The 18122-nt window shown below is 33.6% G+C and overlaps 1 protein-coding gene across 1 annotated transcript; it reads right to left on the reverse strand.

The window, feature by feature from the left end:
• Nucleotides 1–806: 806 nt before the first annotated feature.
• LOC132617039 (26S rRNA (cytosine-C(5))-methyltransferase NOP2B-like) lies at nucleotides 807–8808 on the reverse strand. The gene is made up of 18 exons (XM_060331904.1): nucleotides 8696–8808; nucleotides 6331–6600; nucleotides 6050–6234; nucleotides 5889–5952; nucleotides 5666–5799; nucleotides 5489–5572; nucleotides 5327–5401; nucleotides 5127–5198; nucleotides 4975–5048; nucleotides 4383–4435; nucleotides 3709–3818; nucleotides 3370–3438; nucleotides 3222–3296; nucleotides 2633–2725; nucleotides 2441–2520; nucleotides 2263–2362; nucleotides 1302–1639; nucleotides 807–1193 (listed from the first exon to the last, which is right to left on the reverse strand). Exons 2-18 carry the CDS (start codon nucleotides 6593–6595, stop codon nucleotides 1121–1123), a joined length of 1944 nt encoding a protein of 647 aa, XP_060187887.1. The 5' UTR covers nucleotides 6596–6600; nucleotides 8696–8808; the 3' UTR covers nucleotides 807–1120.
• Nucleotides 8809–18122: the final 9314 nt, after the last annotated feature.

The raw sequence follows: 18122 nt of genomic DNA on the forward strand, positions 1-18122 counted from the left end.
TTTGCGCTGCTAGATCTCGGAAAAATATGCAAAATAAAAAAAAATGCATAAATCGGATATCCGAGCGCAAAGTTATGACTGTTTAAAGTTTCACCAATTTACAACTACTCTTTCACCAATTTACAACTACTCTTTCTCCTATATTTTTTAACTATGTTTTTATCTAATTGAATTAGATTTATATTCAAAATAAAGTTTTAATTTTAATTTAAAAAAAAAACAGTTTTAATTTCACGAATTGAAAAAAAAAATGCTTATTTCGTGAATTGATTCACGAAATGTAAAGGAAAATAAAATCTTGCATTTCATGAATCAAATCACGAAATAGGCTTTTTTTTTTTCATTTCGTATCAACTTCGTTCATTTAATTGACGAAATAAAAATAAAAAAAATCCATTTCGTGAATTGCATCACGAAATGCTAAAAAAACAGTTTTAATTACACGAATTGCAAAAAAAAAAAAATGCCTATTTCGTGAATTGATTCACGAAATGCAAAGGAAAATTAAAAAAAAAATTCTTGCATTTCGCTACACATGTAGCGAAATGCAAGAAATTCATCGGCACGGAACAGTACGTTGTGTGGGTATTTCGTTGGTTATCCAACGAAATACCCATTTTGATCTAAAAAAAAAAACCTACTATTTTTGTCTAATGACAGTAAAAATAAGCCATTTTGGCTCCGGACTCTCTTGTATTGGATTGTTGAAATTCGAAAAACAAATTTTGTTCCTGGGCGAAGAAAAAAAATCCCCTGAAAATCCACACTTCAAATGCACGTCTTAAGTACACATGGAAAAACTAAAGTACAACATCAAATACTTCTCTTTATAATTTTCATTGATCACTCCGAAAAAGACTAAAATAACATCAAATACAGATACAAAATTTTGGATTGGTGCAACCATGAATCCTAACTATAATTTTTCTAAAGCAAACCTTACATGATCTCCAACCCTCTTTATCTCAAAGTCATCAACCAACAACAAATATATGACCACTAGCTGGCAGCTGCTAATCTACCCAAGTTAAGCTTAACAACGTCACCAGAGAACATCGTTAATTTTGTCATTTGTGTTCACTCAAGTCGCCCCTGACAAAATATCCATATTACAGATAACTCATTTGTTTCCAGCTTTTTTCTTCATCATGGCTTTTCGCTTTTCTTCCCTAAGAGCATTTCTCTTCTCTTCCCTGTAAAAAAGTTGAAGACAAGAATAGGTTACATGTTCTGAATTTAACTCTGTTCCATTAGCACATCAGGGTTTATCAACTCGTGATCGTGGAACTAAAAAACTTTACCTAGCTTTTGCAATTTCCTCTCTAGGAGGGGGTTTCTTCTTTTCCCTCCTTTTTGTTGCCACTGATTGGTTTTCTGCCCTTCCATTTTTAGTTACACGCCCTTTTTGTCCAAAACCTTTTTTATCTGAATGCATTTGAGTATCTCTCTTCCTCTTTTTATTAGCCTCTACTTTTTCATTCAATTTCCCATTTTCTTTTACAATGGCTTTTTGCTCTGAATGCTCGTCATCCCCTTCAGCATTCTGCTGGTCACTGCTCTCAACGGTATCAGCTTCTTGTATTTCTTCAGACTGAGCCGACGATTTTGCAGCAGACTTGGAATTGCTCATCTTTTTCAACTGATAAAAAAAAGGACATATGGGGTAAAATGTTCTCATCTTTTTCAACTGATAGAAATGTTTGTTCCTACAGCCACGTGTTGATCCCAATTTATTTTTCAGTCCCGGAAACCATAATCATTTCTTTCCATCTTTTATAAGTAAGAAAATTCATAATTATTTCAATTTCCACAAGCTTTAAAATGAAATGTTTGTTTGACATGAATAAACTAGATAACTACACAAGTGCAGCAGTCTGAGAACTGAAGAGATGCACACGGAACCTAGTGTGTGTAGAGTTCAGAGATTTTATGGCTTATGGGCAAATGTATATAAAACAAGAAAAACAAAAAAGGGAAAAATCATTGTGAGAAAAGAAGACTTCCACAGGAAAATTGAATATGGCTAAGGCAGAATAACGAATGTGGCCCGTTCTCCTTGTACTTCACTTAAATAGACATCAATGACCGCTAAGTGTAGGACTTTGAATCCTGCATTAGAGCTCTCTCAACTCGATACTTCTTATTCTGAAGGATTTCTCATCCTTCTCGTTGGTTCATAGTTTTCTCTATTTCAAGCTCTTAAATAATGCATTTTCTTTGCAGCTATTACAGCACAAATTATCACCAAATGATACGGCATACCTTTGCCACAAAGAATCCATCCATGTTGTGCACATGAGGATAGAATCGCCTTGTCTTGTCCAAAGATGTATGGAAACGGTGCTGCCTAAAGCGAATGAATCTGGATTCAAAGCAGCTTGAATTAGTTGTAGACTTAAATAACCTTTCAAGTAAATGCACATAATAGCACAAGCTATACCCAGGCCTCCCAAAATCAAGTCCACATGGCACAAGTTTAACATCTCTTTTCTTGAGTGCATAGTCTATAACTGCTTCATTCTGCAATACCCAAGTTAAACAAATAAGTAGAAATTCGCATGCATACAAACACTTAGAAAGGTAGCATTTCTTTTTGGGAGATTCGTTAAGAAATATAGGTTTAGAAAGATACCTCATCAACCATAATGGAGCAGGTAGAATACACTAAGTATCCACCTGATTTTGAGTTGGCATCGACCATGTCAATTGCTGCAAGTATCAGTTCCTGCAAACGAATGAGACAGGTTTCTCAAAGGCAAGTAGGCAACAACAATATGTGAAACGGGGAATACAAGATAACCATAAACATATGGAACAAAATTAACATTATTGCAGGAGGGAGGGAGATTAACCTTCCAAATACCATCACCAACACCCTCCTGCTTTGGGAGGGTACATATAATGACACACCCAAAAATAAAAGCAACAAGGCAACTAGAATTGCAAAATCTGTCCCCTCTATACAACAAACAAGACCAGTGAAATCAATCATTAGACAAAGAAGATAATGTTCAATTCTCCTTGCAACTTAATCTCTCCAAAATTACAGACTTTCAGAAACCGGTGTTTTCTAACAGCCCGTTAAGTCGGATGCTGAGAATATGCTTTATACGAGTTCTCTTGTGAGACGGCTCCCAAGCATACAACCAGTTCATTGAAACTTTCATGATAGGTCTATGGATGACACAATCACCAAATATACACATCGAACTCATTTATACCTTCTGCAGATGTGCACAGTTTTGTATATCAGCAGCAGTTTTGGAAGTTTTAACAGACTCGTCCTTCGAGATCACCTGCAGAACAAACGGAATTCATCTGATTAAATAGGATTGTAGGCAAACATATACATCAAGAACTACGACATACCCCAGTGCCACTGCAGGGAGCATCCAGCAAAATCCTATCAGCAGTGTTCTGACCCAAAACTTTAGGCAGCTGAAATGATTCCCAGACAAGGTATTAGATCAGAGGACTTGTCCATATATTATCACTAGGTAAACCAAGAAACAGAGACACAAGGGAAACAAAATCGGTCAGATCACTGCCTGTAGCTCAATGAAAATAGTACAGAGCTACTTCAGCCAACAAGAACGATGCTCAAAATGGGGAAGAAGTTAGAACAACATGTCCCGTGTGAAATATATATGTAAAAATAAAAATGCAGCAAGTTCTAAAGGGAAGATTGCAAACTAGTCTGATTCTAACCTCTCTTCCATCATAGTTACAGACAATGGTGTTTGTTACCCCCATGCGATGTAAATTAGCAGTGAGTGATTTAAGTCTTGACTCCTTCATCTCATTTGCATAAATAATACCTAATTTTCCAAGGTGAAATAGGTCAGTGCCATTCAGACGATTGAAATGACAAATGCTACTAACCAATAATATGGAAGACATTGTTACTCGCAAATAACTTTAAAAGCAGAACAAGGGAGAAGAGAGAAGTTAGAAAAATATCATCGCAAACATTATTATGTCACAAGAGCATATGACAAACAACAGAAGTATGTAAGACGCATCAGGAGAAGATGTTCATTCAATACAATCTCTATTATTGAGAAACCAACAAAAACCTGAGGAGATGTCATTAGAGCAAGCAAACAGATTGGCAGCACAAGTTAACGTAAACTACTTTTAGTAAGAACGATGTACATGAGCACTTAGATAACAGAACGAAAGCACCCAGTATATTTTGGTTCCCTGCATTAGAAATTAGCAGGACAAGAAACGGAAAAATGGAGATAATGAATATCGACACCAGGGCAGAAAAATCTATTTAAAATTCATTCACCCATCGTATCCAGAAACTACGAATGCATTATGGAGAAAAGGATTTCTTCACAAAAATACAACACGATTAACTGCAAACGAATACATACCACTATTTTTCATCAGTGCAGCAACATAAGTTGTTTTGCCTCCAGGAGCAGCACTGCACCATTTAAAAATTGCCCACTTTAGAAGAACAGAAGTTACCAAGAAAATTCTACTGACAATTAAAAAGTTTGCTGTAAGTTACTCGGACTCGCCTAAAATGTCGTCGGGTGCGTGTCGGATCCTTCAAAAATAGTGTATTTTTGGAGGATCCGACATGGGTGCGGCAACACTTTCGAAGAGTCCGAGTAACTTAGGTTTGCAGAAATTGTTTCAGCTGCCCTCTCAAAAGAAAAGATATTAAAAATGGTTAACTTGAACCTAACACGGACAAAGCTGCTGATTTAAAGAAAGGAAAAATTACAAGTGAAAGAGGAAGAGAAGACGCTTTATTTTTTCAATTAGCTTTTTCTTAGACTATCTAAATATGCACCAGACAACTGCTTCAGCAATCAAACTTGTTAATTCTCCAATACATAAAAGATGATGAAAAGGTAATAAATCAAAAAAGAACTCAATTAAAAACTAATTGGATAGTGAAAATTTCAATGATAGACAAATAAAGTAAGCATTTGTTAGACAAACTTATTTACTTACGCCATATCAACAACACGTTCATTCTCCTGAGGGGCAAGGGCCATTACGGGCAGAAAAGAACTCGCACTTTGGAGCTGTAAGCAAGTTATTTGTTAGAAATAAGCATTACAGTTGCATACTAAGATAAAGCCATCTTTTGAAGTGTAGGATACCATGTAATGACCAGCCATATACTCAGGAGTGGCACCAACTGGAACTTGAGAATCATATACAACTAACCCAACCTACAAAATCATAAATGCATATGCGGAAATAATTAAGTACACATATGATAAATAACAAATCCAAATTTGATACCTAAATAATACGCTAAACCAAAGAAAAAAGAGAGAATCACAGTTAATCCTTGTACCTTTGACCATTTGCTTAATGGATCCAAATTGACCCCTCTGTTAAGAAGAACACCAGCTAAATCCCGTCTGCGAGTCTGAAATCCCGTCAAAGCAATACAATATGAGTCGACCATCGAAGCGACAAAAGGTAAGGACAGAAAAGAGGTAGAGAAAAGTATGACCTTTAAAGTGTTTGTCCGCAGAGAAATCGGCCGGGGCTTTTCAAATGCTTCAATAAGTTCAATCAGCTCAACAGGGGGAAACATCTGCAGTAAGGTCACATATCATCCACATTGAAATGAAGTTTCAACTTGAAAACGGAAAGAGTGCAGAGTCTAGACTACTGAGTTAGAAATTACCTCCACTAACGATTCAATCAGAAAATCATTGTATCCATAATATGCACCCAAGTCGCTTTTAAGTTGATCAACAAAATCCTTACGTGTCACACCTTCTTGCCTCAATGACTTGAAATTAGAAAGCACTCGAACAACTGCATTTATTTTATTGTATTTGAATGAGAAAATTACTTCTGCAGAGAAAGATGATTCAGAAAGGGAAGATGAAGGAAAAGAAACTCACTCTCTTTTATCCTCCTTTGGAGATTAGTTAGATCCGGGGGTCTATGTGTTTCTTCTTCGAGCTCCTAAAGTTACAATGACATATTTAGCATTCATAAATATTTTCCTGCATGAGTATCAGACAAGTCAAACCTCTAATCAAGAACTTGAACATTAGGCAACCTCAGTTGTTGGCAATCTGAACTCATCAGCTTCATCTTTAATATTGAGCTGCAATTCTGCTTCAGCGTCCTCCTCTTCTCTTTTCCTTTCCTCGTCAAGAATTTTTGACTTCCTTACAAGATCAGTATCATCTGCATCTGAATCAGAATCTACATCCGAATCTGAATTAACATCTGAACCATCATCTGCAACATCAATGACAAAACAAAGAAGAATGGCTAGTGAATCATAAATCTTGGCGGATGGCTAAAATTATAATGCCAATGCACTAAAGACCGTACCAGCATCACCGCTTGCTAATATATCAGCAGCAAAGGGGTCATCCACGTCAGAAGACATATCAGAATCTGAGTTCATTTCCTGTTGTTCTTCATCACCAATATCTCCATCTTCTCCTTCAAAATCCCCATCCGTTCCTTCACCGTCACTAAAAAGATCCTCCTTTTCCACTGGCTTAGGTGGCAAAGGTTCCTTCTTTTGCTTCTTCTTGGTGGGGGGTTTCCCTAATTTTGAACCTGCTTTTTTACCGAGTTTGGGACCAGCCATTTTAGCTGCAATGCAACAAAAGTGTCAGCATCCTTCACAAATAACAATAGCACTTTCCAGATTGTGTAAAAGCTTCCTAATTTACATCCATAACTTGTACCACAAAGAAAATTCAACAAAACCCTTTTCTATAATCTATAGTACTTAAATTTTCCGTCACTATGTGATTCACTAAAGGCTTTTGTAGTTAGTCAGTTAGACTTTCAGGAAGTTGATACTTACTAAAGCGAGAAGTAGAATACAAAGTGTTGGCAAATGGGCGGGTTGGGTTGGTTTTGGGCAGGTTATGGGTTGAGTAAAACTAGGTTCAAACCCAACCTGCCCATATTTAATACGGGTTGAAAATGGGTTGAGTGATGGTTACATGTGTCGACCCATATTTTGTAAAGCGATTTTAGCTTCAGTATTTTATTTGTTTAATTTTCTGCATTTACCAAGTACTAATTCAAACACAAAATCAGCTAATTTATACTGGCAAACTTCTAAACATATCTATTTGCCTCAATACAAGTCCAACTTTTTCCCATGCTAATTAAGTAACATACTGGGAGACTTCAAAACATACTCTATACCCTTTGCAACTATTATTTCAACAAGGGTCTAAATCCCAATATAACAACTTAAACCTCACGGCAAGATACATCAAGGTTGTCTCGAGCATTCATACTTAAGCTCAGATTTCAGACTTTTTTTTTTCTTTTTTCTCTTGCATACATCTTCAAGACATCTGACTTAGCTGCATTTCTCTCTATGATCTTTACATTATGATGTAAATACAAATGGATGTCCCTATTTCCTTTATGTTCAACAAAACTAAAAGGACAATATTTTTGTTTGATCAAGTAAAAGTATTTTCATTGATAAACATGGCCATAACAGTCATGTATACCAAAAGGTAAAGAATCTAGGACACAAAATGATTCTCTACAAACTCCACCCAATCGTCCATACAAGAAGGAACTTTCTGTGTACACCAAAAGAAAATAAGGGAACGGAGACTACTCCTCAGCTGAGAGAAACTCGACTCGACCCCTTGAAAACTAAAAGGATAATTATGCTTAAGTATGGCTATGGGCAGTTTCTGACGGTATATAGCTTAATAAATTGGTTCAGACTGATGCTCATTTGTGTTATCCGGAGTATAAGTTTCAAGAATATGAAACTTCAAATTTGAAGTTCCGGCCTTACAGCCTGCTATAATTTCACCACAAATCTTGCATTCTGCTCTTAACCTTCCCTCAATGTTACCAGGAAAATTCACAAAAGTAACATTACCGGTTTCAAAAAAAAAAAAAAAATAGGAGTTTACCTTTTCGCTCTAGAGCAAGAACTTAGGGGTTGTTTGGTTGCTGGTTAGGGCTATGCAAGTATTAGTTATGCAGGATTTAATTATGAAGGGTTTAGTTATTCAACAACAAGAACAACATACCCAATGTATTCACACAACTAGGGTCTGGGGAGGGTAGAGTGTACGCAAAGCTTACCCTTACCTCGTGGAGATAGAGGGTAGTTTATGCAGGGTTTAGTTATTCATGTATTACTAATTCATCTTATTAGTTATTCCATCTTCTATCTTGCACAAAATAATACATAACTCATAACTTATGGTACATGTTTTAGTTATGCGGCGGGATTGTAAACTGGTAACTAAAATCCGTACTTAGTGTGCTGAATTTTATACGTAGCAACTAAAATACTACCAAACACGGTATTCCTAGTCATGCTGATTTGAATAATTCACTTCCTATCCAGCAACCAAACAACCCCTTATATCACAAGAATCAGCAATAGCCTCCATAGACATCTCTACCTAAACCAATAATCATATAACAAACGTTTTCCCTTCAAAGAAGTCATTTTATGTATCTGTATATAACCAAACACACACACACACATATATATATGACTGAAAAATTGAAGCTTAACTAATATTAACATGTACTAGAGAAGATATGTACGTGGTTCAACCCCTTCATACCAAATTTAAATGCATTTTCTTGTTATTATGGAATTACAAACAGCTAAACAGGTAACTAGAGAAATAACTCAATACCCATAAACCCCTCACCTAAGGGGAAAAAAAAGGAAAAAGAATAGTACCAGAAAGAGAGCTAGAAGTTTATCAACAACTTCTTCTCTTCTATAAGGGGGGCGCTAAGTATGAGAGAAAAGAGGAAGAGAGATGTTAACCTGTGAACAAAAGTGTAAAGAGTTTTTAGTCAACATTGACCCTTATGTATGGAGTAAGTCTATTTTGATCCTTTACATATAACGTTGAGCATTTCTAGTCCTTAAGTTTACTAAATTGGAGCACCTTTGGTCCAAATTAACATAATGGACTTAAAAACTACTCCCTCCATCTCAAATTATCTAGGGAAAATAACATTGTATGACAATTTGAAGAAAAATATTTACCCCGATTAGTCCATGTTTCTTTTTTACCTGCGTTAGTCGGTCGCCTCCTTCATCCTAGGTCGTCGATTTTGCTATTTAGATCAACCGGAGAGGTCACGACGCCGGATCTTGCTATCCAGATCCGTCGGAGAGGTCGCCGATGCCGGATCTTGCTATCCAGATTCGCCAGAGAGGTTGCCGGATCTTCCTATCCAGATCCACATTATTATACAATTTTATATAATGTAGAAGTGTGTATAAACACCGCTTATGTGTAAACACCTCTTGTATATATTTGTATACTATTGCATACAAGTGTAAAAGTATGTATAAACACCTCTTGTATATGTTTGTATACTATTGCACACAAGTGTAAAAGTGTGTATAAATACCTCTTATACATTATTATACACTTTTATACAAGGTTGATATATTGTCTACAGTAGGTGAATAAAGTTGTATATTGTTATATAATGTTGTATACCGTGAAAAAGTGGTTATGCTGATGTAAATAAAAATATGGCTACGTGGATGTAATTTTATATGCTAGATTGTACATTATTGAAATTTTCCCTTATCTATCGTGTTTATTAAAAATAGTTGTCTCAAATTATTTCTCGTTTTACAAGTTCAAAGCACAATTATTATTTTTTTTCTATTTTAGTCTTAGTAGAATTTTGTCATTAATGGAGATGACACGTAAATAGAATAAACATTTATAAAAGAGATATTACAAAGGAAAAATTACGTGACAGAGATAACTATGCTTGGTATTTACTCGAAATAGCTCCAGCTTAAAAAATTTACAACAAATAGCGATAATTTGGGTTTAATAGCTAATACACTATATAAGTGTGTATCATCAAAGAATGGTACTCGTTACTCTCAATTTCACAAGCCTTTGCCCATAACTATCACCGCACCCCGAATTCTACATGATCCTAACCACCGGTAGCTCCACTGCCGGCAAGCGTGCTATAACCGTCCGGCATCAAATTGGCCTGAATACTTTACCATGATTCAAAGTCATGAAACTAAATCCTGAGAATTCATTTGGTCTTATATAAAACAAGGTTCAAATTGATGTTGTTGACTCCCCCACTGCTTTTCAAGCTGGAAATTTGTTGTTGTATACAATTTTCCGAGTAAATACAATGTATTTAAAATTTTGTTGTTTGTATACAAATTTTCGAGTAAATACAGTGTATTCTTAAATGGATTTGAGTGTATTCTCCTTTTTTTAGTGTAAATACAGTGTATTTTGTGTTTCACCGGAGATCCGACCGGATTTGATTGTATTTTTCATATTTAAATACAGTGTATTTTGTATTTCCACTGAAGATTTGACCGGATTTGACTGTATTCTTCATTCTGATCTATATGCATATGTATTTGGATAACTATATTATGGAACTGTGTATTTGAATACACCCGAATACATGCGAAACAAGTCAAACATAACTATATTTTGGAACTGTATATTTAAATACATCCGAATGCACACGAAATAGCTAAACAGTAGATATGAATTGTAATTAAGAAAATTTGTAGCTACTACTAGTTAGAAGTCTAGAAACTATAGTTATTTATATAAGCTATCCTATTCTAAATTAAATATAAATAAGCGTAAAGTTAGTCAAATATCCCTCGTAATTAATATTTCTCTAAGGGCGACACATAATTGAGATGGAGGGAGTAATGATAATTCCCAAAGAACACAACAAAAATTGACTTTATAATATGGGTCTGGGTTTTAGGATTCAGAATATGGGTCTTAGTTCATAACTCAATTTTGACCCATTTAATGTAGAATTAATCCGAAGAGCGGTCCACCTAATCATTTAAACGAAAAAAGAAAAAAATATCTAATTTAATTTTCAAGGTCAAAAAATTATTAATATTAGCCAATTTATAAAATACTATGAATATTAAGCCTAATTCCTTTTTGTGGCTAACAATTTTGTGATGTATCTTATTTAATCTGCATTTACTTTATCTTGGATTGTGTTAGTACGGTTTCTCTCAGTCTGTCGTAGACTAAATAAATAATTTGATAAAGAATTGTTGTTATCTCTAATGTGCTAGTTTTTAATTGAGTATTTTAATACTTGATAAGCATAAACAAAAATCTTGAATTCGGGCCTTTTACATATTCAGATACAATACTCTTTGCGCAAAATAACCACTCCACATGCGCTATGTTAGATTATTTCATAATGAGAAGAGAAAACAAGAACAACTATAACAAGAGCAACATAAATTAGAAATATGACACAAGGATCAACTACAACAGAGAAACATAAGTTAAAAATATGACTGTGTCATATTAATAAAAAAAACCATGTAATATAAAATTCTAGATAGTAGCCGAGAAAATGAAACATAATTGTGATTCTATACAATTTGATGTCAATGTAACTTAAGGAGTTTGAATTTCAATTGTGGGATGATTTGGTGCAGAATTGAGGTGGTTTGCATTGAACATTTGAAGTAGATAATAAATATGAAGAAGATGATATGTGTATTCCACTGTATATCTTTCGTGTATAAGTAGATAATGAATATGAAGAAGATGATATGTGTATTCCACTGTATATCTTTCGTGTATAAGTAGATAATGAATATGAAGAAGATGAAATGTGTATTCCACTGTATATCTTTCGTGTATAACTTATGTATTCCATATGTATCAAACGTGTATCTCCTGTATATCCATGTATAGTTGCATGTGATATGCATGTGTCGCACTGGAATATTTAAACTCGATTTCGGCGAATTCCAACCATACCCATTGAAACAAATTCTTCTTTCGCCTAAATATTTTGAATGTTGCATGTTGTTGATAACTCTTTGTTTTTGGCTATTTTTGATAGCATGACTAATGACTAGTTGTTACTAAAATAAGTGTTTGCTTTTGGCTTATTTCTGTAGTTCTCCCAAACTAAAAATTATTAGTAAATATATAATATATATGTACAATATATTATTTATTTATACCGCTAAGAAAATAAACAGAATCCGGACCATTTTTTATGTTAAGATGCCTTTAAAATATGGGTTAGTTGTGTTAAATCCTCATTTAACTCAATCATAGAAATGTTCACCCAATCGTAATTGGGCGGATTGGGAGAGCCACTATTAAAATGTGAAAGGGAAAATGGTCAAATTTACCATCTAAGTATGGTTTATAGTTTAAATTTACCATCCGTCAAAGTTTGGGATCAAATTTGCCCTCTCCGTTAGGATACTTGATAATTTTCCCTTATATGGATGTAAGTGTGACTTGGACTCCACAATACAAAGAAAATTAACCACCGCAGATCCACGTAGGCTCCCAACCTCAATTATTTTAATCGTAATCCGTTACCATCGCATAAAATAATACAACCCTAGTTCATTTTATTTTATAAAGAGAGGGAACTCAAGAGAGAATAGAAGGGCCATGTAGAAATCGCTCATTGATTAAAGTTTCCACTTTTTACAATTGGGTTTTCTTCAATTCGATCAAAGCTTCCATTTTCCAACAGGATATCTCTCAATTTGATCAAAGCTTCCATTTTTCCAAGTGGGTGTCTCTAAATTTGATCAAAGGATCTTTTTAGGTTGATTTGTGTCTCAAAGTTTCTTCTTTCACTCAATCACATTTGACTGTTTGCTATTCTTACCACTTTCTGCCTGTCTTACTATTCTCGACATTACTATTTTAAAAAGAAGCATTGCAATTTGCTAAGTACTAGGATATTCGTCCCTGGCTCATTTGTTCGTGACTTTGTTTTTTGATTAACACTGTGCAAAAACGTGGTCAGTTTCTTATAGAATGCCATTTTTCACACAACTTGCCTGACAGGCCGATTTCCAACAATATCGCTTGAGTTCCCTCTCTTTTTAAAATAAAATGAACTAGGATTGTATTATTTTATGTGATGGGGAAGCGGGTTAAAAAAATTAGGGTTGGGAGCTTACGCGGAGCCTATATGGCTAATTTTTTTGTGTTGTGGAGTCCAAGTCACACTTCCATCCATATAAGGGAAAATTTATCCGGTATCCTAACAGGGAGGACATATTTGATCCCAAACTTTGATCGCGGGCAAATTTAAACTATAAATCATACTTGGACGGTAAATTTGCCCCTTTGCCCAATGTGAAATTTAACCAGCATTAGGATACATTTAGAATGACATAAACATAAACAAACCCTTAAACTCGGCCTTAGCTAAAAAGTATGCCCTTCAACTTTTGGGTGTGCGCAATTAGGCACCTCAACTTGTATAAAGTTGAACATGTAAACACAAATATTGACGTGGCGCAGATGTGGCACCTCCAAAATTTATGTGTCACGTCAGTGCCAAGTTAGCATTTGTGGTTACGTGTTCAACTTGTGAACAATTGAGCAATACAAGTATGATCTGACCATCATGAGCGTGGTTTTGTCATCGTTTGATGTTTTACCCTTTAAAATTATAATTCGTATTAGACTAAATTGTAATTCAATTATTTTTCTAATACACGAGACTTTAAAATTTAAAATTTATTTATCAAATCAGTTTCTTATAATCTGAACATTTATTTATAAAATCTGATCTGATATATGTCCTGATATTCAGGACTTTATAGCAATAAATACAGTTCAACAAGCTAACCATGTTACAAACACTCAATTTTGTTTCCATCAAAGCTCGTCAGTATCCCTCCCTCTCCAACAACTCAAGATCTGTTCCTCTTGAACCGGTAAGTTTTAAGAAACTCATCAACACATAATTTATTATTTTGTTGAATTCATATCTATGTTCTTGATTTTATGGCTTACTTATCGAGAATTAATAAGATTTTGTTGCCACGCATCTTGATTTATTCAATATAAATGCAAAACAACTTCATAAACATGTTTTGTTGAATTAGGTAGTAATAGCGCAGCGAAACCGCTAGAGAATATTTGAAATCCTAATATTTTTACTCAATTCGTCTCTATTTTACTTCAGAAAACATGATGTGTTTTTTTTTTTTGATAATGTGATTAAGGATGGAATAGTCTTATTTATTCCACTAACAATCCTTAATGGTTGACAGGTTTAATTTTTCTCTTTATATTTTTGTATTGATATTTATTTATCTGAAAAATATATTATCGATATAACGTTTTAGAACAAGATTAGGAGAAATATGTTTTTTTAAAAAGCGTCTTTATGTGCCATGTTGTTCTTGTTCTTATAAGTTTCTTTTAGTGACATGTTGATATAACCTTATTAATTTATGATGCAAATTTTAATTATTGATTTAAGCTCTTTGTATAATCTATACTATATTAAAAGCAAGAAGGATCTTAGAACTATTGATTGAACTTTTTGCCTTCATTAAAAGTCTCTACAATAGACAAAATTGTCACTTACTATTTTTCACAAATTATTATTTAATTATTTATAACAAAATAGACAACAAATACAACTATTATTTCGGAAGCAATTTTGGTAAGAACGTATTAATAGAAAAAGGACTCTTAAACACTCCCTATTTTAACGTACTATTTAGTTATCTTTATAAATCATAAAAATCTACATAATACATTAACACTAACAATCAATTCTCTTCCGTTTAGAAGTCTCCTTCACTATCAACTCCACATAATTTAGGAGTACCGGGGTTACAGCTATAATTTTTTTTATTTTTTTTTTGGGTATAAAAGTTTGGTTTGTTTCTATTCTTCTTCCAAATTTAGGAGTTTTTATTTTTTTTTTATGTTTACGAGTGCTTTGTCATAATTTTTTATGAGTTAGAGGCAACTTTGTAATTATTTCTCCACTTTATGATTTTCAGGTTTTTTTTTCTTTGAGAAAAAATATATTATATTTATTTGTGCTTGAATTTTTTCAATTTTCTATGTAGATTGGAAGTTTTTCCCGTAGGCCTTCGCCTTCCGGTCTATCCGATCTTGCAAGAGGTACTTCACTTTACAAGCCGCTTTATGCTAATAAGTTGACTAGATTTTATTAAATAAGTGTATGTGTTCATGCTAATATTACTATCTTTTTCTCTTTTCCATATGTACTTTCATTTTATTTTTTTGTCATATATCTAAAATTGCAATTTCTTGATAAATCATTAACGTGGACTATTTACCGATAACTTGGAGTTTTAATGGGAAATTTGAAAATTTGTTTTTTGGTTGGGAGCATGAAGTCTTTTCAAGCCAACTCTAGATTTCATACCCGAGTTGTTTCAGCAAGATGACTATTAAGTTACATTCGCACATTAGTTTGTTCTATTATTTTTCTACTCATACAAGTTTAATGACGAAAGAAAGATGATATGTCGGATTACCTGTGGCAAAGGTGAATTGGTATAATTTTATCTTTTTCTCTTTTCACGAGAATGTTTTGTAGGCATATAACAATATTGACCTATAATATTGTTTGCTTTGAAAAATAAAAAGAGTAAGTAAATTTAACAAGCCTAAACAAAATTGGCATTACTACATTTTCTAATGTTTATGACTTTGAAATTAACTAACATTTTGATTATTAAATTTTCTTATTTGAATTATGTGGAAGTTGCTAATATTTAGGAATTTAAACTATTCTCCCTTCTCTCTGTCTAAAAATATTTTGAGTTAGGCACAAAATTCACCTATGTAAGGTATTTTTGGGATCTATTATTCTGGTTCTAGCTGGATTCTGTCGGGTATTATGGTACAAATTGTACGAGATTGGTTTTTATTGTAACATCATCAATATGTCACAAGAGGACCTCCAAAACACTAGGTTCATCTATATGCATATATTTCAACATTTTGCATAGTCATAGTCATTATTGTAATAATAAAAAAAAAATCGTCACTATCGTTGTTATCTGTCATTCTCTTTTCAAAGTTGAGGAATTCGGCAAGCCACTGCCACCGCAATTGTACATCCTATCCGTTATTCTTCTTTTTCTTTTTCCAGCATATAACATATATCAGTTCACGTGTTTATTTACTTAATAATACTATTATTTTTTCTGAAAATAAAAAGGATTCTTTTTGTGCATACATGTTAGATTGAACTTTTTGTCCTTCACTAAATGACTCTACAATAGACAAATGTCATTTACTATTTTCTTCAATTTATTATTTAATTATTTTTTAGTATTTCACCTATTTTATCTTTTTGGAAAAAGTAAAACGAAAAAAAATGGCCGTTATTTTTGAGTCCTTTTTGACTTTGCCAATAATTTTTGGAAAAGAAAAAAAAAACCCGTTATTTTTGTCAAAAATATAACTGCTATCACAGGTCTTTAGCTTTGGAAACCCATCGTTATTTTTGGAGTTTTTTTTTTTATATATATACTTTGGCAAAATATCTAATTTTAAATTTTAGAAAAAAGGGAACTTTTTTTTCATATACCTCTGCCTAATATTTTGAGTCCGAAATCAACTAAGGTTTGCCATAAATTTACGATAAAATACTTTGATATACCTTTGTTGTGGTTCGACCCACACTTTTGTATGAGACAGAGTGTTGGGCAGTCCGGACTGCTCACGATCAGAAGATGAATGTGGCGGAGATGAGAATGCTTAGATGGATGTGTGGGCATACAAGGAGGGATATGATTAGGAATGAAGTTATATGGGGTAAGGTGGGAGTGGCCCCTATGGCGGACAAGATGAGGGAAACGAGGCTGAAATGATTCGGTCATGTGAAAAGAAGTTGCGAGGATGCGCCAGTGGGGAAGTGTGAGAGGTTGACTATAACAGGAGTTAGGAGAGGTAGAGGTAGGCCGAAGAAGAATTGGGGAAAGGTGATTAGACATGACATGACAGCGCTCCAGTTGAATGAGAACATGACCTTGGATAGGAAGGTGTAGAGGTCGAGGATTAGGGTAGATGGTTAGTAGGTAATAGTATGTTTCCTACTTTTAGTCGTATGTTTTAGGGTATTTTTTATCCACTAATGTGTATTGATATCTGTTACTGCATTTTTGTACATTTGCTATTTTGCCGTCCCTTTTTCTTTTCCTAAGTTTCTCCATTAGTTACATTTCTTTTGAGCCGAGGGTCTATCGGAAGTAGTGTCTCTATCCCAAAGATAGATGTAAGGTCTGCGTACATCTTACTCTCCCCATACATTACACTGGGTATGTTGTTGTTTATTACATTGAAACATATATATCCTTAAATTTAGGACCTTGAATGTTTAAGTAATTCCTTTGAATTTGTTCATACTTCTCTTATAGGATAATAAATTCTTAACAAGAATTAGAGTTTTAATTAAACACTAATTCTATGATATTCATTATTTAGTGCCAAAAATAAGGGGTGGGGGAGAAGCCGAATTCAATCCCAAAAACAATTTCAACTATATATATAAGACGTTTTTTGTTTGGTTTCCCACCCGATGTTGGGTATACACATTAGAGTCTGATTATATCCAGATTTGTGTTGCATAGGCCCCATTTATGGGAAAGCGTTCCCTACTAAAGATTTTTCTATATTCAGGGCTCAAAACTCGAGATTTTTGGTTAAGAGAGGAACAATCTCATCCACTGTACCATATTCTTTGGTAATAAATATATATTAAACGCCTTTTTTTCCTTCATATATTAGACGCTTTTCCAGTTCATCTTACAAAAGGATTCTTTTACATGTTTTATAAGAACTTTTTCCATGTATTGTCAATAGTTTTCTTGATTTTGGCAAAATTATGTGAGATATAACAGCATAATGAAGGAAATAAAATGGGACTGCCTAGCTAACCGCCTGTGAGGATTTTGAGACATGGTTGATTCGAACTAATCATCATTATTTTATATAGCTTATACCTTTTTATTCTTTAAAATTAGATTTCACATTGAATGAATTTTTAATTTAATAATTTCTCTAATGTTTAAGACTTTAAAATCAACTAATTTTTTTTTCATATATTTTTCCTTATTAACTAATATGAAATGTCTTAATACTTGAGATTTCAAAATCAATTAAAATTTACCTTATATAAATATTTGACAAACTTACATATATTTTTATAGACCTTAAAAAGGTCTGTGGAGTTCAATACGTAGCAATTAAAGTTTTTTTTTCTTAGTCTTTAACAGCTAAACCTTGAGGTATGTAATTATTAGAGCCTTTTTTTTTCTTCAAAAATTACCACTAATTTGATTACCT

This window comes from Lycium barbarum, chromosome 11, assembly GCF_019175385.1.
Source record: "Lycium barbarum isolate Lr01 chromosome 11, ASM1917538v2, whole genome shotgun sequence".
Classification (NCBI taxonomy): Eukaryota; Viridiplantae; Streptophyta; class Magnoliopsida; order Solanales; family Solanaceae; genus Lycium; species Lycium barbarum.

Coding starts and splice junctions, on each gene's coding strand:
- LOC132617039 (XM_060331904.1), bottom strand. CDS start 6,595: ATGGCTGGTCCCAAACTCGGTAAAAAAGCAGGTTCAAAATTAGGGAAA. Junction 5,800..5,888: donor CCAAAGGAGGATAAAAGAGA/GTGAGTTTCTTT, acceptor AAATAAATGCAG/TTGTTCGAGTGCTTTCTAAT. Junction 1,640..2,262: donor ATGGATTCTTTGTGGCAAAG/GTATGCCGTATC, acceptor TTTTTTTATCAG/TTGAAAAAGATGAGCAATTC.